Genomic DNA, 24486 nt, shown 5'->3' on the forward strand with positions numbered 1-24486 from the left:
TACAATTACAAAACTTTATTCACACAATACCAAAAAACCCCTTTGAGGTTACGTCCACAAGGATAATTTTCCATCGATGATTTTGCACGGCAAGACCTATGCCGGTTTTGTTGTCTGGATTTTACCCGATGCATTGCAAAGGATGAAATTGGTTGTGAAAATCCAGATATTTCAAATACACATTGTGCGTAAATTTGTGCACAGATATTTGTTGAAAATGTAATCTGCTTTCTTACTACTGTAAGATGCCGCAGTTTCCTGCAAATCTGGATAGAAAATCCAGTGCATCTGCCACATGTAAACATACCCTAAACATGTGCCTGCATGACATGTAGAGCTAGATAGAGGAGTAAGTACTTGTGTGTCCCAATAGGCACCTGAAGGCAATTTCGGATTAGACTAATAACTCAATGGAAATGGTGTAGAAACAAATATGTGCTTTGTAGTAATTAGTCCCATTCCTTCAACATCAAACCTGTAATTTCATTGGTTATGAAGAGGTTAACCAAGTGACAAGGCATGTTATCACCATAGCTATGACATAAGTGCTGGGTATGCAGCAGAGCTGGGCTAATTCCCAGGAATGAAATGGATTTTGCTAACCTTTGGATTTATTTTGCACTGCTGTCTATGGAAGTTTTTATTGTCTGGCCACTTGACTAAACAAAGTGACTTTTGGATTTGTCCAACTGGATCCTAAAGGGCACCCTGGTCTGCAGGATATATGGAAATATACCAATAATGATATGTGGAGCTAATGGCCCATACACAGACATATACCTGCAGTCTCCGTTTCCTACCATCTGCCCTGGATCTGATTATTACACCTTCATACACCAACAGGAGCCCTGCAATATATGAAATATGGTAATAAAGGATACACCCATTGCTTTATTAGTGGCTGGATGTCTTTCCCAGACACGTTGGAGATGGATTTCAAAAACCCAGATGTTGAAACCAACATCTGACTCCACATATGGGACTGGAACTTCTGAGATGAGGCTGTGCTGGCCAGGCTTAAAAGCTTGTTGAAAACCTGGAGTGAAAGAGAGAGAGAGAAAAAAAATTACAAGAAGGTTTACCAGCAAGGAACAGAACCGGGCAACGGTGCCAGCAAGAGACAGAAAAACACTATCACATGTGAAGTGGAGCAGTGTGCGGTATAATGACTACAACCCAAGCCGACGATCCCTTCATGTCTGGACACGGGGGATTCACTTCTGTAATTAGAATGGAACTCATCCCATCCATCCACACAAATGACCACTATCCATGTTTAACCACCTAACTGTTTTGCCCTAATCCAGCTCTGGCAGTGGGAAAAGTAGCTAACTGGAGGGGGGGGGGGGGGGGGGGGGGAACATGCAACTGGTCTTGTTTGAAAGCTGACAGTCCAGGCATACAAGACCAAAATGACAGCTAAAGTCCAAGCAACAGAGGAGAAATCACAGTTAGAAATCAAGTCTGGAATAATCACGGGTAAAACCTGTTTTTACTTTCAGCTGATTCACTGCATCCTGATTTCTATCAGTGATATCTTCCCCTGTACTGAACATATTGCTGTCATTCTGGTATTGTCCAAAAGCTTGGAATGTCAGCTTTCTAGCTGCTGCCATTCAGGTAGCAGCATCTAAATCAGCCCTCCCCCCTCCAGTTAGCTATTTTTCCCACTGCTGGAGCTGGACCAATTAGGGGGTTAAAGAGAATGTGTCATCAGAAAATTACCCATGTTAAATATATTTTTAACTCCTTAATGACCCAGGACGAGAATGCTCGTCCAAATAGCAGGTACTTTTCGCCCCAGGATGAGCATTCTCGTCCTGCGGTCCTTACTCTCCCCCCCCCCCCCCCGCCCCCCCATGTGCGCTGCTGCTGCGATCAGCAGCACGGATCCGGCTGTTACTGACATCCACCAGCATAGGTGATCACGCCGATGCCAGTGGATTAACCCCTCATATGCCGCGGCCAGCGCTGACCGCGGCAGGTGGGAGGTTTGCGCTCCCACTCCTTAGCCATCGGGTCTCCGCACTGCGGTGGAGGGGACCCGATGGTTGCCATGATTCCTTACACAGGCATTGGGGCCTGCCAGTCCGTATGACCGGCTCTATAAAAATATCACATGACCTAACCCCTCAGACAAACACCGTAAAAAAATAAAACCGGTGCTAAAAAAAAATATTTTTTTGTCACCTTACATCACTAAAAGTGCAACACCAAGCGATCAAAAAGGTGTATGCCCCCCAAAATAGTACCAATCTAACCGTCACCTCAACCTGCAAAAAATTAGCCCCTACCTAAGACAATCGCACAAAAAATTTAAAAAACTAGGCTCAGACTATGGAGACACTAAAACATTATATTTTTTTGTTTGTTTCAAAAATGCTTTTACTCTGTTAAAGTAGACATATTGGGTATCACCGCGTCCGTAACAACCTGCTCTATAAAAAATACCACATGACCTAATCCCCCCATCTCCCAAAAAAAAATTATGGCTCTCAGACTATGGAGACACTAAAACATGATTTTTTATTTTTTTGTTTAAAAAAGATAGTGTAAAACTTAAATAAATAAAATAAAGTATACATATTAGGTATTGCCAGGTCCGTAACGACCTGCTCTATAAAAATATGAAATGACCTAACCCCTCAGATGAACACCGTAAAAAATTTAAACTAAAAATGATGTTAAAAAAAAAAGCTATTTTTTGTCACCTTACATCACAAAAAGTGTAACAGCAAGCGATCAAAAAGTCATATGCACCCCAATATGGTACCAATCAAACCGTCATCTCATCATGTAAAAAATGAGACCCTACCTAAGGCCTCATGCACACGACCGTAGTTCGGGTCTGCATCCGAGCCACAGTTTTTGCGGCTTGGGTGCGGACCCATTTACTTCAATAGGGCCAGAAAATATGCGAACAGCACTCCGTGTGCTGTCCGCTTCCTTTGCTCCGTTCCACGGCCTCGCAAAAAAATAAATATATAGCATGTCCTATTCTTGTCCGTTTTGTGGACAAGAATAGGCATTTACACAATGGGCCGCCCGTTCCGTTCCGCAAATTGCGGAAGGCACACGGGCGGCCTTAGTTTTTTTGCGAATCCGCAGTTTGCGGACCGTGTGCATGTAGCCTAAAACAATCACATAAAAAAAATAGGGCTCTCAGAATATTGAGACACTAAAACATGATTTTTTTTTTATTAGTCAAAAATGCTGTTATTGTGTAAAACTTAAATAAAAAAAGTATACATATTAGGTATCGCCGCGTCGATAAGAACCTGGTATATAAAAATAATCAGAAGATCAAACCCCTCAGATGAATACAGTAAAAAAAAAAAAAGCCATTTTTTGTCACCTTACATTACAAAAAGTGTAATACCAAGCGATCAAAAAGTCATAAGCACCATAAAATAGTACCAATCAAATCATCATCTCATACCGAAAAAAAATTAGACCATACATAAGACAGTCGCCCAAAAAAATTAATAAAAATATGGCTTTCAGAATATGGAGACAAAAAAATATAAAAAAAAAAAAAAGCTTTTTTATGTAAAACTGAAACAGTCATATTTGGTATTGTCGCGTCCTTAACAACCTGCTCTATAAAAATACCACATAATTTAACCTGTCAGATGAATACTGTAAATAACAAAAAATAAAAACGGTGCCAAAACAGCGATTTTTTTGTTACCTTGCCTCACAAAAAGTGTAATACCGTATAGAGCAACCAAAAATGTATCCTAAAATAGTACAAACAAAACTGCCACCTTATCCCGTAGTTTCCAAAATGGGGTAATTTTTTGGGAGTTTCTACTCTAGGGGTGCATCAGGGGGTCTTCAAATGTGACATGGCAGCTTAAAATTATACCAGTGAAATCTGCCTTCCAAAAACCATATGGCGTTCCTTTCCTTCTGCGCCCTGCCATGGGCCCGTACAGCAGTTTACGCCCATATATGGGGTGCTTCTGTAAACTACAGAATCAGGGCAATAAATATTGAGTTTAATTTGGCTGTTAACCCTTGGTTTGTTAGTGGAAAAAATGGATTAAAATGGAAAATTTGCCCAAAAAAATTATATTCTGAAATTTCATCTCCATTTTCCTTTAATTCTTGCGTAACACCTAAAGGGTTAACAAAGTTAGTAAAATCAGTTTTGTATACCTTGAGGGTGTAGTTTCTAAAATGGGGTCATTTTGGGTGGTTTCTATTATGTATAAGTAAAAGTGTTTTAAAGTTATCACCACATAAAGTGACACACCCTTAAAGGATAACTGTCGTATTTCTTTTTTTGGGGAGTATTGGATTGTGGTGATTAATATCTCCTTGGTGGCCCTATTTCAACTTTTCACTGTGTATTCAATTACCCCTTAATTCCACATTTTTGTTCCCTGTACTGCATACTTTTACCTGAGCTTAAAATAGGGTTGCTAGGCATGGTCCGTCTATCTGTTGATAGACCGAGCACGCAGCGTGCAGGGTCACATTACTGACAGCCAGGGACTGTAAGTAAATGATTAAAGCCAGGTCCTCCCCAGCAGCTGATAACAGTGCCTGGGCTGTGTGCACTTCTCCCTGTCCCTGCGCTTGGCAGACGCTCCCTCACTCAGCAGAGCTGGAGAATGCAGAGTTGGAGCAGCGCAGACCAGGGAAGGGAGATCTGCCGTCTGCTCAGTGTATAAATGAAAGCAACATGTGGTAAGAGGACCCCTTTGTGCTGCAGCAGATTAACCCTTTAGGGGGGAGGGCTCTGGTTACTGACACTTTTGGGGGGCTATTGTTACTGGCTAGTGAGGGCAGGCGGGGTTAGCCTCAGGGTGAGGGCAGTGGCGGCCATCTTAACTGAATAGTGAGATTGCAGTTTTATGCAGACTGGTTGTTAAGGGCTGAATCGTATTAAATATGGGGTAAGTCAGTCTAAGGCCTCTTTCACACGACCGTTCCCCCCGCCGTTTTTTGCGTTCCGTATATGATTTAAATGGTTCCGCAAAAAAAACGGAATGTACTCCGTATGCATTCCGTTTCCGTATTTCCGTTCCGTTAAAAGATAGAACATGTCCTATTATTGCCCGCAAATCACGTTCCGTGGCTCCATTCAAGTCAATGGGTCCGCAAAAAAAACGGAACACATACGGAAATGCATCCGTATGTCTTCCGTATCCGTTCCGTTTTTTGCGGAACCATCTATTGAAAAATGTTATGCCCAGCCCAATTTTTTCTATGAAATTACTGTATACTGTATATGCCATACGAAAAAACGGATCCGTTTAAAACGGACCGCAAAACACTGAAAAAGCCATACGGTCGTGTGAAAGAGGCCTAAGGCTACTTTCACACTTGCGTTCAGAGCGGGTCCGTCTGGTGTCTGCACAGACGGATCCGCTCCTATAATGCAGACGTTTGGATCCGTTCAGAACGGATCCGTCTGCATTATAGTTTAGAAAAAATTCTAAGTCTGAAAGTTGTTCAGACGGATCCGTCCAGACTTTACATTGAAAGTCAATGGGGGACGGATCCGTTTGAAAATTGAGCCATATTGTGTCAACTTCAAACGGATCCGTCCCCATTGACTTACATTGTAAGTCTGGACGGATCTGCTTGCCTCCGCACGGCCAGGCGGACACCCGAACGCTGCAAGCAGCGTTCAGGTGTCCGCTTGCTGAGCGGAGCGGAGGCTGAACGCTGCCAGACTGATGCATTCTGAGCGGATCCGCGTCCACTCAGAATGCATTAGGGCTGGACGGATGCGTTCGGGGCCGCTTGTGAGAGCCTTCAAACGGAGCTCACAAGCGGAGCGCCGAACGCTAGTGTGAAAGTAGCCTAATAGTAACGGATTCTGGAATATCATGTTATTAGTAACTACATATATGAAAATTGAAATTAGAGAGTCTAAATGTGACAGTTATCCTTTAAGGTGATAAATGGCAGGGTCCTTAAAGGGGTTATCCCATCATAATGATCACTGTTAAATCTGTTAATGATTTGACAGTGATCATTTTTGTAAATATACTTTATTAACAAATTCCCACCGATTAGGAGAAAATTCATCCCCACTTACCTCATTGTTGTGACTCGGTCTCCCCTGGTTGCGACCACCGCTCTTCCGCAAAATCCCGATGGTCGCGCTTGCCCAGAAGACTTCTTCTTTTCTCCCGGCCGGGCCACTCGCTGTCCTGAACGCGCACGCTGCCGCGCATGCGCGACGGTGACTTCTTCCCGGCCAGAATAGTACAGAGCTGCGAACGCGCACGCCGGCTCTGTACTATACTGGCCAGAAATAAGTCACAATGCGCATGCGCGGCAGCGTGCGCGTTCAGTCCAGCGCGCGGCCCGGCCGGGAGAAGACTTCAATCAAGATGAAGCCCGCCCCCAGCCAGAATCCAGGAAGTGAACGCGCGGTGGCAGCAGGTAAGTATAAAAACGCAAAGTGGGATAACCCCTTTAAGGTGTTAAAGAATTTTTCATTTTCCATATCAATGTTTATATTTAGACAAAAAACATAAAAAATACTGCAGTTCTCTATGGCCACTACGCCTGATAGACGACACTTTTAGGCCTTTACAGATCACTTTATTGCAGTTATCTGCTAATCTGTCATTCTAATCCTGCCTGTAATGATATCATGTTCAGAAAATAGAATAAAGAAAACTATAACCAGAAAATAAAAGATGTGTCACTATCTGGTATTAAATGATAGATAAAGATTTTTGGTGACACATTTCCTTTAAAGGGTATATATTATTTTACCAAACTTCTAAATTTCAGAAGTCTTGTTCAGTGGGGGTCTTGATGCGGAGACCCCAAACGATCGTTGAAACAAATGGGAAGCAGCACTCAGCTATACACTCTGCCCCTTTACTTTTGCTCAGCGATGGAAGCGAGCGGTGTACAGACTTAGACTTTCTATGAATGCCTACACAGCTCTATGTGCCACAGTACTCAGCTGAGCGCTTCTGAGCTTTGCACATCCCAATGTATTATTTTTGCATCGTTTTTGTGTATAAACCTCTGTTGGATGTGAGAGTTAGGCACAAATGATTGTTTGGCTATTTAAAAAATAATAATAATTCTGTTTGTAACAAAGTGGCATGAAGGACAACTGCAACTGGGGGTGCACTTACTTTCAAGGAATGTAATCCCGGTATTTTATAAATTCCAGTTTTAGGCTGAAATTAGAATTTCTCTGCTTTTAAGACAGATAGTAATACTTCATAAAATAGTTATTACTTTACATTGCCCATATGTCTATTTAATGTTTGCATCATTTTGTAGATGTCATTTTATTTTTTCAGGAAGTTAAAAAGGCTTAGAAGTTTGGAAGCAAATTTTTGAATTTTTAAGAAAATTGCCAAAACCCACTTTTTCAAGGACCAGTTCAGTTATTGAGTAGCTTTGTGGCACGTACGGTAATTAGTAGAAATCACCCATAAATGACCCCATTTTAGAAACTACACCCCTCAACTTTCTCAAAACTAATTTTACAAACTGTGTTAACCCTTTGGGTATTCCACAAGAATTAAAGGAAAAAAGGAGGGGAAAATTTAAAATTTCATTTTTTGTGCAGATTTTTTATTTTAATAAATTTTTCCTGTTACAGAGTAAGGGTTAACAGCCAAACAAACCTCAATATTTATTACCCTGATTCTGCAGTTTACAGAAACACCCCATATGTGGTTGTAAACTGCTGTATAGGCACACGGCAGTGCTCAGAAGAAAAAAAGCGCCAAATATAGAGGTTAAGTGAATGCTTTGACCCAACAAGCGTTTCATAGAATTTAGAAACGCATGGCTTCACTTTTATTTCCAATATAATGTTGCTTTAGCCCTACATTTTTTATTTTCACAAGGGCTAACAGGAGAAAATGCATTTTTTCCTGAATACGGCAACACCATATATGTGGTCATAAACCGCTGTTTGGGGACGCGGCAGCATTCAGAAGGGAAGAAAGGGCATCGGGATTTTCTAACATGTAATTTGCTGAAATTGTTTTAGGGTCTATAACATTTTTATTTTTTCACCAATGTGGCTGTGTGGGGGCTTGTTTTTTGCAGGACGGGCTGTAGTTTTTATTGGTATCATTTTGGGGTACATAAGTCTTTTTGATCACTTTTTATAACTTTTTTTTGTGGAAGTGAATTGGGTAAAAATGGCAATTGTGTCAGTGTTTTTAAGTTTTTATTGGGTTCCTCTTGCGGTAAATATGATATGATAATTTTATTCTGTGGGTTGATACGGTTATGACGATACCAAATTTATATAGTTTTTTTTATGTTTTACTACTTTTTTTTTAGCATAAAATCATTTTTGTGTTTAAAATCAATTATATTTTGCATCGTCATATACTAAAGTCCATAACTTTTATTTTATGTAGCTGTGTGGGGGCTTGTTTGTTGCGGGACGGGCTGTAGTTTTTCTAAGTATCATTTTGGGGTACATATGACTTTTTGATCACTTGTTATTTTTTTTTGTGGAGGTGAGGTGACAAAAACCAGCATGGAGATCACAGCCTGAAACCGGCATTTTCACACTAAAGCGCTCCAATTGGTTAGTCTGCAGCCGCTAACCAATTGGTGGAGCGCTTGCCAGCAAAGGACCACTCTGATTGGTCCCTTGCCGGCTTCCCCGGTGTGTCTGCTCTCAGGGAGAGCGGCGACTCCGGAGCTGTGACACTTTATAGTGTCACAGCCCAGGGTAAGCAGGTTGGACATGACTGTACGTCCAAATGCAGTAAATTACTTGCAATTTGGACGTACAGTTACGTACAAATGCGTAAAGGGGTTAAAACCAGATGTTTTATCTTTCCATTTCTGGTAATTTTATTAAGGTATGAGCACCTATGACACTGGCTGACCTGTTACATGTGCACTTGGCAGCTGAAGGCATCTGTGTTGGTCCCATGTTCATATGTGCCCGCATTGCTGAGAAAAATGATGTTTTGATAAATGCAAATGAGCCTCTAGGAGCAACGGAGGCGTTACCATTACACCTAGAGGCTCAGCTCTCTCTGCAACTGCCAACCCCCTCTGCAATTAGATTTTTTGAATGAAAAAAAATAATAATCTACCATCAGCAAAAACACTTTAAAATAAATTAATATCTGTTTTTCATTCGTAAATAACATAGCAGATTTATCCCCTTTACATCTCAAGATTTCTGTTCCCCAATAACTGGGAATACAACCGACCATTGTGTTCTAGCTGTCTGTGGCTCCAATGTGCCCCTGACCTGAGAAGGGAAGATGCTATGTAAAAGTAACACTAAGGGCAAGTCTGGTCTATATTCCTATAAATTCGCTCTATGCTATCATGAGACCTAGGATCTCTCCTCTCCCACATGCCGGGCCAGTGTCAATACTAGGCTCCATTTATTTTGGATGCATCTCCACTGTCTGCATGGGAGGTTGCGGCGCTGCTGCAATAGTTAATCCATCCTGTTATTAGTGTCTCCCCGAATCCCAGCCTGTCTACTACCACACTCATCTGCTTGGGCGTCAATCAAATGCTTCACAAGAAGGAAACGTGTTCTTCTTGGCAGCCAGTGACATGTTCTGCTGTTAACCGCATAATCCTGAGCTGGAGATGTAAAGGATTACAAAAGTGCTAGCCATGTGGATGTAGACGGGTTACACGGCTCCTCAGAGCCAAACAAGCCAAATGATACACAACATAAAAGGTGGTTTAACCTCCTTAATGACCAGGGGGTTTTGGTCCGAAATGAACAGGTATCTTTCAGTGATGTGGAGCAGGTGTTGATTTACCAACCCTATACGCTTCAGATCTTGGACTGCCGAAATAAATTTTTGTGCCCTTTGTAAGCGACACAGAGCTGTCTTCTACCACCCTTTTTTAACCCCTTAAGGACTCAGCCCTATTTCACCTTAAGGACTTGGCCATTTTTATTGCAAATCTGACCAGTGTCACTAACGCTTTGACTTATCCAGGCAATTCTGAGATAGTTTTTTTGTCACATATTGTACTTCATGACACTGGTAAAATGAAGTAAAAAAAAAATCATTTTTATTAATAAAAAAATACAAAATTTACCAAAAATTGGTAAAAAATTGCAAATTTCCAAGTTTCAATTTCTATACTTCTATAATACATAGTAATGCCTGCAAAAATCATTATTACTTTACATTCCCCATATGTCTACTTCATGTTTGGATCATTTTGGGAATGATATTTAATTTTTTGGGGATGTTACAAGGTTTAGAAGTTTAGAAGCAAATCTTGAAATTTTTCAGAAATTTTCAAAAACCCAATTTTCAGGGACCAGTTCAGGTCTGAAGTCACTTTGCGAGGCTTACATAATAGAAACCACCCGAAAATGACCCCATTCTATAAACTACACCCCTCAAGGTATTCTAAACTGATTTTACAAATGTTGTTAACCCTTTAGGTGTTCCACAAGAAATTAACGGAAAATAGAGATACAATTTAAAAATTTCACTTTTTTGGCAGATTTTCCATTTAATAATTATTTTCCAGTTACAAAGCAAGGGTTAACAGCCTTTATGAAACACCCCATTAGTGGTCTAAACTACTGTACGGGCACACGGCAGGGCGCAGAAGGAAAGGAATGCCATACGGTTTTTGGAAGGCAGATTTTGCTGGACTGGTTTTTTTGACACCATGTCCCATTTGAAGCCCCCCTGATGCACCCCTAGAGTAGAAACTCCAAAAAAGTGGCCCCATTTTAGAAACTACGGGATAGGGTGGCAATATTGTTGGTACTAGTTTAGGGTACATATGATTTTTGGTTGCTCTATATTACACTTTTTGTGAGGCAAGATAACAAGAAATAGCTGTTTTGGCACAGTTTTTATTTTTGGTTATTTACAACATTCATCTGACAGGTTAGATCATGTGATATTTTTATAGACCAGGTTGTCACGGATGCGGCGATACCTAATATGTATACTTTTGTGCATTTGCATTTATTTTGATATCAGTTGTAAGTTTTCTTTCCTAGGTGCTAGTCCCCTATTGAACCCATATTTAGCATGAAATGAGCAGGAATGTAAGAGGGTGCATCAGAATCAGGTTCCTTAAAGGGGTCTCCCTTTTTGGGGTGGGTGCTCTGTATGTTAGGGCATCTAGGGTCAAGTGATCGGTGGAGGTCCGATTCCTGGCAATTCCTCCAATTAGCTGTTGGAAGAGGCGATGACATAGGTCAAGTGAATGGGAACGAAGCTGCAATACCAAGCACGGGCACTATACAATACTTGTGTAGACTATGAAGAGGCAGCAGTGCTCGTCTTGAGTGCTACGGCCCCTTCAAACAGCTGAACAGTGAAGATACTAAGGATCAGACCCCCACCTATCTGATATCGATGACCTATCCTGAGCTGATGACAGGTTACCGCTCGCGGCAGTGCTCACATGTCGCTGTTAGGACGTCACTGCAGAAGGCCAGGACAGCATACAGACACCAGTAAGGGAACCATCAGAACAGAAGTACCAGGGGATCAATAAGATGAATAATAATTAATTCATTACCTTACACCATTGCAAGCAGTTTTTAAAAACTTTTACATGCCTGAACAACCCCTTTAGAACTTCTTTGATCAGGCCTACTCTAAGTGTTTATCACATGGACTTCTTCGGGGGGACGACACAGTCAGTCACTGGCTGTAATGTGCCAACCATGTGGCCTACCAAGAAAACAGACACGTATTAAAGGGGTTGTGCATCCAGTACATATTGAAGACCTATCCTCAGTATATCTGATTGGAGCGGGTTTGACCCCGAGCGCCAGTTCCAATCATCTAATTTAAGCGAGTGCTACTTCCCCTTCAATATTACACCGCTCGACGTCATGCTTGCAGCGGCAGCACAGTGTAATCACATGTGCTCGTTCAATTCAAGGGAATAAAACAAGAACTTGTAATTAATTACACTGCTCCACCGATACTTCTAAGACGACGCACAGTGTAATCTTGAAAAGGAAGTAGCACTTGCACAAACAGTTGATCGCGGGGGTGCCGGGGGGCAGACCCCCACTGATCAGATGATGATGACCGATCCTCTGGATAGGATGTACTGGTTGCATAAACCCTTTAATATGACATTTTCCATGCGCCGCCACCTCATGTTAGAAATGGGTAAGTGTCGCCACAGTCGGATATTGATGGAATATCCTAGGCCACATTTTCAGTCGCTTCCAACCCTGACTTAGTGTCCAATGCTGTACAGTGTCTATGAAACTACTTGCAAGGAAGAAAGCAGTGGAAGAATAAAAAAAATATTGCGCCCTGAAGGGGTTAACTGCAAATTTTGGTAGAGGACATATACTTGGTCACTTACCTGCAGCATGAATTCCATACTAATGCGATTCTCGATCAGCCTCATGACCAGATGGGCTTTACACTGGAACATGTTGTAATACTCCCAGGACAGCGTATGGGGGTGTTTTATGGAGAAGTGAAGGTGAGTAGCCGGACTGGAAAGACAAGGGGAGACACAAGACGTCAACGCATCACATTACTACGAAGTAAGAACAATCAGCAAAACACAAACTACATGAAAAACTCAAAAGGTCACATATCTATGAATTTGTCCTATATGTATATGGTGTTTTTTACTTTTCAATGACACACACTTATTGGTCATAAGATTTTCGATTTTAGGATTTGCCAGTATACAAAACTGTATGGTCCCTAGAGCAGGAAGACATTTTGAGTCGAGCAATCTTAAATGAGTATTGTTAGGACAACTCCTGTTGATATGCCCCATGACGGCTCCTGCTCTGGTGAACCTCAACCATCCATGCAGAAACATGGAAGGCCATTGACTGGAATGGCTACCATTTAAACCTGCATTTCCAATGACAGTAAAGGGCAACCGATTTAAAGAGACACTAAAAAAAACTGATGGATAGTCTTCTGGTAATGATTTTATGTCATCACTTCATATATTCTACTTCCTGTCCTGTCTCTTTAAAGGGCATCTGTCAGCAGATTTGTACCTATAAAACTGGCTGACCTGATGCATGTGTGCGGCGCCCTCTGCACTTTGATTGACAGGGCCAGACCCTGACCTCTCTTAAAGTGCAGAGGGTGCGGCAGTTGCAGAGAGAGCAGAGCCTCTAGGTGTAATGGTAATGCCCCCGTTGATCCTAGAGGCTCATCTGCATATATATATATATATATATATTTCTCAGCAATGCGGGCACATATGAACATGGGACCAACACAGACGCCTTCAGCTGCCAAGTGCACATGTAACAGGTCAGCCAGTGTCATAGGTACAAAACTGCTGACAGATGGTCTTTAACTTCCTCCTTGGTTTGGACTTCTAGCACATTAAACAGCTTCGCTTTACTTTCTCAGTCAGACCATGAAGGGCGAAGAACGACTCAATTAGATCATCACACATTATATTGGTAAGCGTAATGCTCTGCTCTGGACCTCTTTACCTTGACCTATGTAGAGACCAACAAGGCTGTCATATTGTTATTCTAATTCTATAATCTACTATTACACAAGCAGATAATACCTTCCCCCTCACAGCAGCAGTAGACTAACAATGGGAACCTTAACTATATAGGAGTTTTGAGTCTTGGTGCTGACTGCTACAGAAGGACAATATTTTTGTATTGAATGTTCAGTGGTACATTACTGCCAAAATGAAAAATAGCCAAAAATTCGGAAAAAAATATAAAATAATAATATTTTGGGGGCATTTCTTGTGAGTCCTAAGGCTGTTTTTTTAAAACTTTATTTAATTTTTTTATTAAGAGAAAAAGATTACAAGGAGTAGTATAGATAGAGTTCCTATTTTGTTGCAAATTTTCATGTGTCATTTTGCACCTAAATTTGTGACCTTGCAGCTTCCTCTCCCACCCTCTCAACCTTTACAAAAATGTGAGCTGCATGACCAGTAGTTGGTGGACCGAGGACGGAAAATTAGACCAGAAGTCTATGACAGCTCCCTTGCTGGCATAGATTTCTTTTTTTTGGTGCACAGATGGGCCAGTATTATTACCTCATAATAATTCTGGGGCAACGTACTCCATTGTGGTTACACACACACAGTCTCTGATGAATGTGGCAGCTATGGCGATGGTTTGGGTAGGTGTGGTCAGGTCTATTTTTCTTAGAGTATTTTTTAGAATTTTTTTAACTACTTTTATAAACCTTTTTGCCTTCTCTTCAGGGTCCCCTTCAGTTTATGACCACCAGGCCCCCATCCTGATCCAGTAAGAAAAATTGGTGGACATACACTGCAAACTCAGTCACTCACTGCTATTTGCCAGTGTAAGGCTACTTTCACACTAGCGGTTTTTGTGGATCCATCATGGATCTGCAAAAACGCTTCCATTACAATAATACAACCGCATGCATCAGTCATCCGTTATGTCTTCTACAGATCCGTCTTGAACACCATTGAAAGTCAATGGGGGGACGGATCCATTTTCTATTGTTCCAGAGAAAACTGATCCGTCCCCATTGACTTACATTGTGTGCCAGGACGGAATGGAGACTGAACGGAGGCAAGCGAATGCATTCTGAGCGGATCCTTTTCCATTCAGAATGCATTAGGGCAAAACTGATCCGTTTTGGACCGCTGGTGAGAGCCCATGACGGATCTCACTAACGGAAAGTCAAAACGCTAGTGTGAAATTAGCCTAATTAGTTTCATCCATATATTGTGAACCTTTCATTGTGAGCAGCTGTGTTACGTGATCCCCAGTCTGACCACAGCTCCAGAGCCTGCTCCCCGGTGTAGATAGGTCTGTCAGTTTCTCCCTGTGTGACCTACAGGATTACATCCTGAGTGATCCTCTGCATGTCCCTGTATGCATAGTGATCTACTGAAAATATCACTTCTACCTTATACCTGACTCACACTACCTGTCTATACTATCTGCAATCAGATGCAGCTTCACACTGCTCTTCCCCACCTCCTGCTTGTAAGAGCTGACAGGAAGAAAAACTATCACAAGCAGGAGGCAGGGGAGACGGGCTGAAGCTGAATCACATAGGATTCACTGAGACTCTACAGTGTGAGTTATGGGACGGCAGGTCTGGGTCACTGGCTGCCCTTCGATATCATTCAAGGCATGTGATCCTAAACAGGTTAAGTATGCAGAGATTACACGTCCATATTTTTCAAGTAAATTTGCAGATAAGATTTAGAGTGACGTCAAGTCTGTTCGCAATAATTTAAATAGCCCCTTTCACCAACAAGAAGACCTTGTTCCATTTACTTCAGTTGCCTTATGCTAGAGAAAAAAAAAACAAAAACAAAAAAAAAAAAAAAAAAAACACATGCCAATTTCTGCAATTAAATGGCTCTTAGTAAAGGGATTAATTGAATATTTTTCGTTGACCTTCTTAGCTCGGAGTTAAAACTGGCGAGAGCCTGTTCATTTTGTCCCGATAGTTTGGGAGCTTTCCAGGGCAGACTTGTAAACAGGCGGCTCTGAACAAACTAGATTATTCATATGCTGTAAGTAAAGATTAATGTATATTCCAGGATAAATATGTGAACCCTCCACCACCAGCCAGCATCTGAACAGATCTCTCATTAATGTGACAGCTGCAAAGTGAACCTTCAGTTGTGGTTACGTGTGTCACGTTGTGTAATATCCCATGTGCCTCTTTCATACACACAACCATTAAGTGGAATGGAAACCAGTCACAACTGGGAATTAAAGGGGTTTGTTGGCCCCTTTGCAAAGTTTTTTCTGTAACTCACTGTATGATAGTCGCTGCTGCTGATGTGCTAAGCAAATGCCATCCATATTGTGTCTATCCAGCTCTTTTCTTCCTTGCTGCTGCTCCTGTGAACAGTGGACGTGGTATGTTTTGCCACCACAGCCCTTACATCTGATGTCTTCTGTCCTTTCTTCTACTGCACAGGCACCACAAGAGTCTGGCGCCTGGATCAATGAGGGCTGGGACAGTGCGTATGCCCAGACGCTTCATTTGTCAGCTGCGCACAGGAACATGGGATGGTACACTGGAGGGAGAGAATGTTTACACTGCGCAGGCGCCCATAGCTCGTTGTGGAGCCTGCACAGTAGAAGAAAGGATGGGACGGCTCAAAGTCGGATGGACAGGTGGGGGAGGTAACACTGCCATAAAATGACTTCAGGTGTAAGGGCTGTGGTGGCAAAGCACATCACAGCACCGACGAAGAAAAGAACAGAATCTGAATGGAAGCTGCTTAGCAGAAAAACATTGCAAATTGGTCAACACCTTTAATTATGCCAAAAAAAGCTTGGATATAGAAATGTTGTACAACTTTTTAATATGCTTTGAATTTCAAATTCTCACTGTTTAGAGAGGCCTCTGCTTGCTTCAGTGAATGGAAACATAAATGCTTTACAACCAGAGGGTGAATATTAGTCCTGAAATTGTGCTGCCCAATTCAAGAGTATCAGAGCTTCAGGGTCCACATACACATTCAGCCGTGCTGCAAATGCAGGTGAAATACGTAAAACCATACACATTACCCGTACACGTGTGCCGTTTCTCCCCTGCTGCAGCCCATCTGAAATGCAGCACTTGCATTCGTTAGCGCAAGTGCAGCTGCGCAAGCATTTGTTACTTGTGTGTTAGGTGTTATTTGCCGCAGATATCACCCTTGCATTGCAAAGGAGGAAATCCGCGCAAAAAATAAAATTTATTAAAAAAAAAAAAAAAAACAGAAAAAAAAAAAAACACACATACACAAAATTGACATGCTGCAGATTTCTAAACCGGCACAGCAGACGAATTTCTGCATGGATTTATAAAAAAAAAAAGAAGCAGTGTACATCAGAATTGTATAATCCCACAGTTTGCTGGGAATGTATTACGTTGCATTTTTTTTCCACACAGAAAAACTGTGCATTATTCACCACGTGCAGATATCGTTAAAGGGTTTGTCCGGGCTCAGAGCTGAACCCGGACATACACCCGTTTTCACCCATGCAGCCCCTCCGATATTCACATCAGAGCATTTCATGCTTTGATGCTCTCCATTGCTGTATAGCGCAGGGCAAGGGATGTTCGTTTATACTTTTTTACACTGCTAGGCGGAGGCTTCCGCCTAGCAGCGTTGCTGATAACATCACTGGCACTGATGGACAGGCTTTACGCTGCCCTAGCTTTCGCCTAGCAGAGACCAGGTACGTCACCGGATCTAATTAAAAAAGACCTTGCCCTGCGCGATTCAGCGAAGGGCAAGGGAGAGCATTCTCCGATGCTCTCATCAGAGGGGCTATCTGGGTGAAAAAGGGATATGTCCGGGTTCAGCTCTTTAAGGGGTATTCCCATCTGGGACACTTAAGGAATATTGATCCCACCTCTGTGACCCGTTATTACCTTAAGTACGGGGCAACACTGAATAGACAGCACTCCATGTATGCACTGCGTCCTCTCCATTCACTGCTACAGGACAACAAAGTCAGAGCTAAGCTATTTTCCACAGCAGTGTCCCACAGTGTCCCAGGTCCCACAGCAGTGAACGGAGGGCTCCACAGACACAGCTCACTTCGGGGCCAGTCCTTGAGACAAGATTGGGTCTCAGACATTAATGTCATATCTTATTGATAGGAATGCGTATAACATTTTATCTTTACTTTCTGAACTGGCAGACCTAATCGGAAGCTGCAGACAGGAACCAGAGATAGGAAAAATACTGCGCCAGGAAGGGAGTGTGGACCCCGAACGACACAAAGCCCCAAAAAACTGGTAACAGAACCAACACCACCCGCGCAGGCAACCCACAGCAGAAAGGGGGCATAGGAGAAACCAATGGCTATGAACACTGGCCGAGCAGGCGGTAACAGTATGTGGGGGAGCGCAACTACTCGCCTTGCGGAAGGGGAAAAGTAGAAGCAGCCGATGCGGCTTAGTAGAAAACCAGTACTTAGGGGAGACAACAAGGGCAGTACGACCGCTCGACCCGGTGATGGGAGCCATGTAGACAACTCACATATGCAAACTGAATAAGTGCATACCCAAACTCTACACGGAGGGAACGCTGATGCTGTCACCATAGTAGATTGTAGAGGCAATACAGTACATGTAAAGGGAACAAGGCGCTAAGGCTACTTTCACACTGGCGTTGTGGCTTTCCGTTTTTGAGATCCGTTCAGGGCTCTCACAAGCGGTCCAAAACGGATCAGTTTTGCCCTAATGCATTCTGAATGGGAAAGGATCCGCTCAGAATGCATCAGTTTGCCTCCATTCAGTCTCCATTCCGCACTGGAGGCCGACACCAAAACACGGCCTACAGCGTTCTGCTGTCCGCTTGATGAAACTGAGCCAAACAGATCCGTCCTGGCACACAATGTAAGTCAATGGGGACGGATACGTTTTCTCTGACATAATCTGGCACAATAGAAAACGGATCCGTCCTCCATTGACTTTCAATGGTGTTCAAGACGGATCCGTCTTGGCTATGTTAAAGATAACACAAACGGATCCGTTCTGAACGGATGCATGCGGTTGTATTATCGGTGCAGATCCGTCTGTGCAGTTTGAAAGTAGCCTAAGCCAGCGCTATAGAAATCGGTAAGTTATACCAGGTACAGAAACGTACTAATGCTCAGCAGAAGTGAGCAAACCCCTCAGCCGCAGCGTGTCATGGCAGAACATAAGCAAAGTCCCCCCTGTGGAAGAAGAAAATGTAGACCCGATCACAACTACAACTAGTTAGAAGACACCATGCCTACAAAGAGGAATGCTGTGTAGATACCGCCAGAATGACAGGGCCGATACTCCACACGGGGGAAGGGGATGTGGAGAAAACCATAAATGCAGTGTCCCCCACCCATGCGTCATGTTGAAGGATAAATGCAAAAATCCCCCCTAGGAAGGGTTCACACAGTAGTAGCCACAGAACCGGAGTAGCCAGAATATCTATGGGCAGCGCAAAGACTGCCTCACAGGGGGGAGGCGATAGCAACAACTATGGCCTCTAGGGTCAGAGGAGAGACGCCACCTAAAAATGAGGACAACAGCAATAGCCACCAAGAAGTGGTGCTAGCGCAACACTCCACCTGAGAAGGAAGAAAACTGGCAATCAGACCAGACGTTCCACCTACGGAAGGAGTGTGGACACCGATGTGCCAATGACAATCAACCAAATGAGATTGCCCCCCACAGGGACTCGAGGCACCAGGAGAGGTATGAGGTATACCAACGGCCTGTTAGAGCTACAGGCCCACCTGGAAGACAGAGGCTGCCACGTAGGTGCCAGACACCAATCCAAACTAAGACTACCTGAGGAAGGCGGTAGTGTGAAGCAGTCACAGTATCCAGCAGTAGTGGCAAAATACCACCTATGACGGGAGATAAGGCGATTGTGCGTACCGTGTCTAGCCAATAGGCCACCCATGGAACGGGATGCCATGCAATAAGGAACAAATGAGAGTAGTCGCGGTAGACCATGTTGAAGCAATTACTCCACCCAAGAAAGACGGATAATGTAATAGGAGGAACAGTTTCCAGTGGTAGTGGAATTACTCCGCTGACGGAAAGAGGGGAACCGAAAATATGTACAGAGTCCACTGGTGGTGCTAGTACTACTGGTTGTGCAACTACTCCGTCAATGGGGGGAGGGTAATGCTACAGGATCTCTAGCACGCAATTGTGGTGCAACTAATCCCCCAATAGAAGGGGGAAAGCCGACAGGACAGATGATATCCAATATGAGAGTAATTACTGAATATACAGGGTGGGCCATTTATATGGATACACCTTAATAAAATGGGAATGGTTGGTGATATTAACTTCCTGTTTGTGGCACATTAGTATATGTGAGGAGGGAAACTTTTCAAGATGGGTGGTGAACATGGCGGCCATTTTGAAGTCGGCCATTTTGAATCCAACTTTTGTTTTTCCAATAGGAAGAGGGTCATGTGACACATCAAACTTATTGGGAATTTCACAAGAAAAACAATGGTGTGCTTGGTTTTAGCGTAACTTTATTCTTTCATGAGTTATTTAAAAGTTTCTGACCACTTATAAAATGTGTTCAATGTGCTGCCCATTGTGTTGGATTGTCAATGCAACCCTCTTCTCCCACGCTTCACACACTGATAGCAACACCGCAGGAGAAATGCTAGCACAGGCTTCCAGTATCCGTAGTTTCAGGTGCTGCACATCTCGTATCTTCACAACATAGACAATTGCCTTCAGATGACCCCAAAGATAAAAGTCTAAGGTGGTCAGATCGGGAGACCTTGGGGGTCATTCAACTGGCCCACGACGACCAATCCACTTTCCAGGAAACTGTTCATCTAGGAATGCTCGGACTTGACACCCATAATGTGGTGGTGCACCATCTTGCTGGAAAAACTCAGGCAACGTGCCAGCTTCAGTGCATAAAGAGGGAAACACATCATCATGTAGCAATTTCGCATATCCAGTGACCCCCTTAGACTTATCTTTGGGGTCATCTGAAGGCAATTGTCTATGCTGTGAAGATACGAGATGTGCAGCACCTGAAACTACTGATACCGGAAGCCTGTGCTAGCATTTCTCCTGCGGTGTTGCTATCAGTGTGTGAAGAGTGGGAGAAGAGGATTGCATTGACAATCCAACACAATGGGCAGCACATTGAACACATTTTATAAGTGGTCAGAAACTTGTAAATAACTCATGAAAGAATAAAGTTACGCTAAAACCAAGCACACCATTGTTTTTCTTGTGAAATTCCCAATAAAGTTTGATGTGTCACATGACCCTCTTCCTATTGAAATAACAAAAGTTGGATTCAAAATGGCCGACTTCAAAATGGCCGCCATGGTCACCACCCATCTTGAAAAGTTTCCCCCCTCACATATACTAATGTGCCACAAACAGGAAGTTAATATCACCAACCATTCCCATTTTATTAAGGCGTCTCCATATAAATGGCCCACCCTGTATAGTATACAGTGGAAGTGCAATACTCCGCCTAAGGAAGGAGGGTAATATGACAGTCTGTACAGGATCCAGTGATTACTCTATAGAAGGAGGATAATGCTACAGGATCTACAGTATGCGACTGCGGTGCAACTAAACCACCTATATAAGGGGGAAAACCGACAGGATAGATCAGGCATCCTCAAACTGCGGCCCTCCAGCTGTTGCAAAACTACAACTCCCAGCATGCCCGAACAGCCCAAAGGTATCAGCCTACAGCACAGCATTGTGGGAGTTGCAGTTTTACAACAGCTGGAGGGCCGCAGTTTGAGGATGCCTGGGATAGATGATATCCATCATTAGTGCAATCACTCCGCCTGCGTAGGGAGCAATGCAACAGGACGTATAGTATCCGGTGGAAGTGCAATTACTCCGTCTAAGGAAGAAGTAAATAAATATTCTGTACAGGATGGTGGTGCAATTACTCCCACTAAGGAAAGAGGGTTATGCTCCCGGAAGCATAGGATACAGTGTAGTGCAACTCCGCCGCCTCTGGAAGGAGGGTAATGCTACCGGATGTACGCTATCTAGTTGTGGTATAAATATTTCGCCCATGGAAAGAGGGCAATGCTACCGGACGTATAGGAATCAACGGGATGTAAACACTCCGCCGATAGAAGATAACTCTGCCCATGGAAAGAGGATAATGCTACGGTCCGTACAGTACCCAGTGAGGGTGCAATTACTCTGCCTGAGGAAGGAGGACAATGCTACAGGCCGTATAGAACCCAGTGAGGGTGCAATTACTCCTCCTAGGGAAGGAGGGCAATGGCACGGGCTGTACAGTATCCAGTGGTAGTGCTATTACGCTGCCTATGGAAGGAGGATAATGCAATGGGCTGTACAGTATCCCATGGTAGAGCAAGTACACTGCTTAGGAAGGAGGGTAATGTTAAAGGCTGTATGGTATCCAGTGCAAGGACAAGTACTCCGTCTATGGAAGGGGGGTAATGCTACAGACCGTAAAGCATCCAGTGCAAGGGCAATTACACCACCTATGGAAAGAAGGTAATGCTATACGCTGTACGGTATCCAGTGGAAGGGCAATTACTCCCCCTTTAGAAGGTGGGCAAGCTACAGGGAGTGCCGTATCCAGCGGTAGTGCCAGTATAGATTACGCTATAGGATTTATGTATTCAGCGGTAGGGTAAAGAAATTCTGCCTACAGTATGGCGTGGGAACTAGGTCCAGAAGGACCAGTTTATTGGGCAGCTGGTGGGGCGAAGCATGGGCACAAAATTTTCACACTCTGAAAATATAGATCCCGCCCCCGAAACACACAGGGAGATGAGGCCTAGGAGGCCGCAGAGCCAGGGCCTTGAGTACAGGCGGGGCCGACCGGAAGAACTTCCGATTGGGGAGGCGATGTAGGGAGGGAGCGGAGTGCACTGGGAAACGAGGAGGCCGGGAGTGGGCGTACCAATGCCCCGAGTAGAAAAGCGGCAGCCACCCAAGGAGACATGCAACCGCCGGGAGTGGCTCGCAGGATGTGGATGGGACAGGGGACCGGAGGTGGGACTGAGACGGTGAGTCACCAGACACAGGGGCCAAGGTCTAGGAGACACAACATATATTCCTGTGTTAAATTTAGAGAACTCAGGAGAAGTGGGGCTCACGCACGGCGGGGTGGGGGGGGGGGGGGGAAGAACGACCAGCAGGCTTGAGGACCTGCTGGTTTCCTCCCTCAAGTGTAGGAAAAACAGGTGGTGAGAGCCCACCTGCAGTCCAAACCTGAAAAATAAAACAAAAAAGGAAAAAACTTTTGCAGACCTGTAAAAAATGTCTGCCTCCTACGGACACTAAGCTAAAATGGATTAGCTCAGTGTCTGCAGGAGGGGTATAGCTGAGAGGAGGAGCCAACACTTTTTTTGCTTAGTGTCGCCTCCTAGTGGCAGCAGCTATACCCATCGTCTTCTGTGTCCCCCAATGATACCAGCGAGAAATGCTGATCGATCCCCTGTTGATCTTCTCAACACCAGGAAATGACTGCTGAGCCAATCAGTGGCCACAGCAGTAACATGTCTCAGTAAGTGAATGGCTGAGCATTCATTTTCTGTGTGTCGAGAGGAACCTGGAAGTAGGAATCTGCAGGGACAGGAAAATTGGTACAACGGGAGAGGCTGGGGACCCAAGAAGTATGTTTTTTATCCCTCTAAACCATTTGCAAATAATTTTTTCAGTCAAACAACACACTTTATAAAATATATATTGGAATATATTTGAACATCTTGTTTTACATGTATTACATACTTGTCTTTCTCTTTCCCAACAGAGAATATAGGGTGAAGTAACACGCCGCCGGTTTTTAATTCATAGGCTACGATCTTATCCAGTTCCTAGAAAATTCAACACAGATTATTCAGATTACATTTAGGTAAAATTAAAGTATGGAGATATAAAAGATGAACACCTAGAAAACAAAGCAATAAAACAAAACTCACTATTTATTAGTGGGTAAACAGTACAGAATATGGAGCATGCTGCCCTCTTGTGGTCACATTTATTAATTCAATGATTTACAAAACAGCTCATCTCTGCTGCATGTTTTAGCTTCTGCAGTAGATTTTCAGGTTCAATCACATCCCACCCTCTTGGCTTTTGGTGATAAGTCATATCTTATCTTTAAACTGGGTAAAAAATGAAATGGTAAAAAAAAAAAAAAAAATGATCTCACTTCTTTGATCCAGTGCCGATACTGATTTACACCAAATGTTTTCTTCATCCAGAGCCCGTAAATATAACCAGAGATGCCTTTCAACACCCATTCATCAGACCTAAGAACACAAAGAATAGCAATTAATAATTAACAGTAATGAGCATACACATACAAGCTCTTCCATTGCATTTTAATAGGAAAGGTTTGCATCCAAGGTTCACCAATTCTTTAAGGAGAATTTACACAATACAATTGTCGGGCCGATTATTGGGAATAAAAGTTACTACAAATGCTAGTTCCTGATATTCTGCCCGTGTGCGGGTGCCGCAGATCACCCCAAGAACGAGCAGTAACATGTCTACAACTTTCCACAACTTTTCCTTCTTGGTGTTGCGATTTCAATGCTGAGGAGTGTATCTCACACCTTTACGTTGTAGGTGGCTACTACTCATATATTTTTGTCAGCTAATTTATTTTAACAATGTCTATTTGGCCTGTACAGTATATAGGAAATTTTATTTTTAAAAAATGTATACAATGGACAAGGCTTTATTAAAACTAAATGTTACTTGGATATCTGCTCTATCTGGGACATAGGTAATCATTGCAATTAAATATAGTATCAAGGTAAGGCCTCTTACACAAGAACGTTGTGCGCCCGTGGCCATATTGCGGCCCACATACGGCGGGTCCGCAATACACAGGCACCAGCCGTGTGCATCCCACATCACTTGAATGGGTCTGCAATCATGGAGATGTGGAACGGAAGCACGGATCGGAACCCAACGGAAGCACTCCGTGGTGTTTCTGTCTGTGCCTCCGCACCGCAAAAAAATAGTTTTATTTTTTTGCAGTGCGGACAGATCACGGACCCATTTAAGATTAATGGGTCTCGATCAGTCCCGGCCGCCACACGGCTGCTGCCCG

At 43.4% G+C, this 24486-nt stretch overlaps 1 protein-coding gene across 1 annotated transcript in view; it reads right to left on the reverse strand.

Moving 5' to 3' along the window:
- The window catches only part of TAF2 (TATA-box binding protein associated factor 2), a 190379-nt gene that overhangs the window by 126214 nt on the left and 39679 nt on the right, over positions 1-24486 (reverse strand). Inside the window, exons 9-12 of the mRNA XM_040432008.1 lie at positions 23578-23677; positions 23154-23239; positions 12304-12439; positions 882-1036 (exon numbers count right to left, since the gene is read on the reverse strand). Of these exons, the coding sequence (XP_040287942.1) occupies positions 882-1036; positions 12304-12439; positions 23154-23239; positions 23578-23677 (477 nt within the window). The remainder of the gene's footprint in view (positions 1-881; positions 1037-12303; positions 12440-23153; positions 23240-23577; positions 23678-24486) is intronic.

Source organism: Bufo bufo, chromosome 5 (genome assembly GCF_905171765.1).
Source record: "Bufo bufo chromosome 5, aBufBuf1.1, whole genome shotgun sequence".
Taxonomy (NCBI): Eukaryota; Metazoa; Chordata; class Amphibia; order Anura; family Bufonidae; genus Bufo; species Bufo bufo.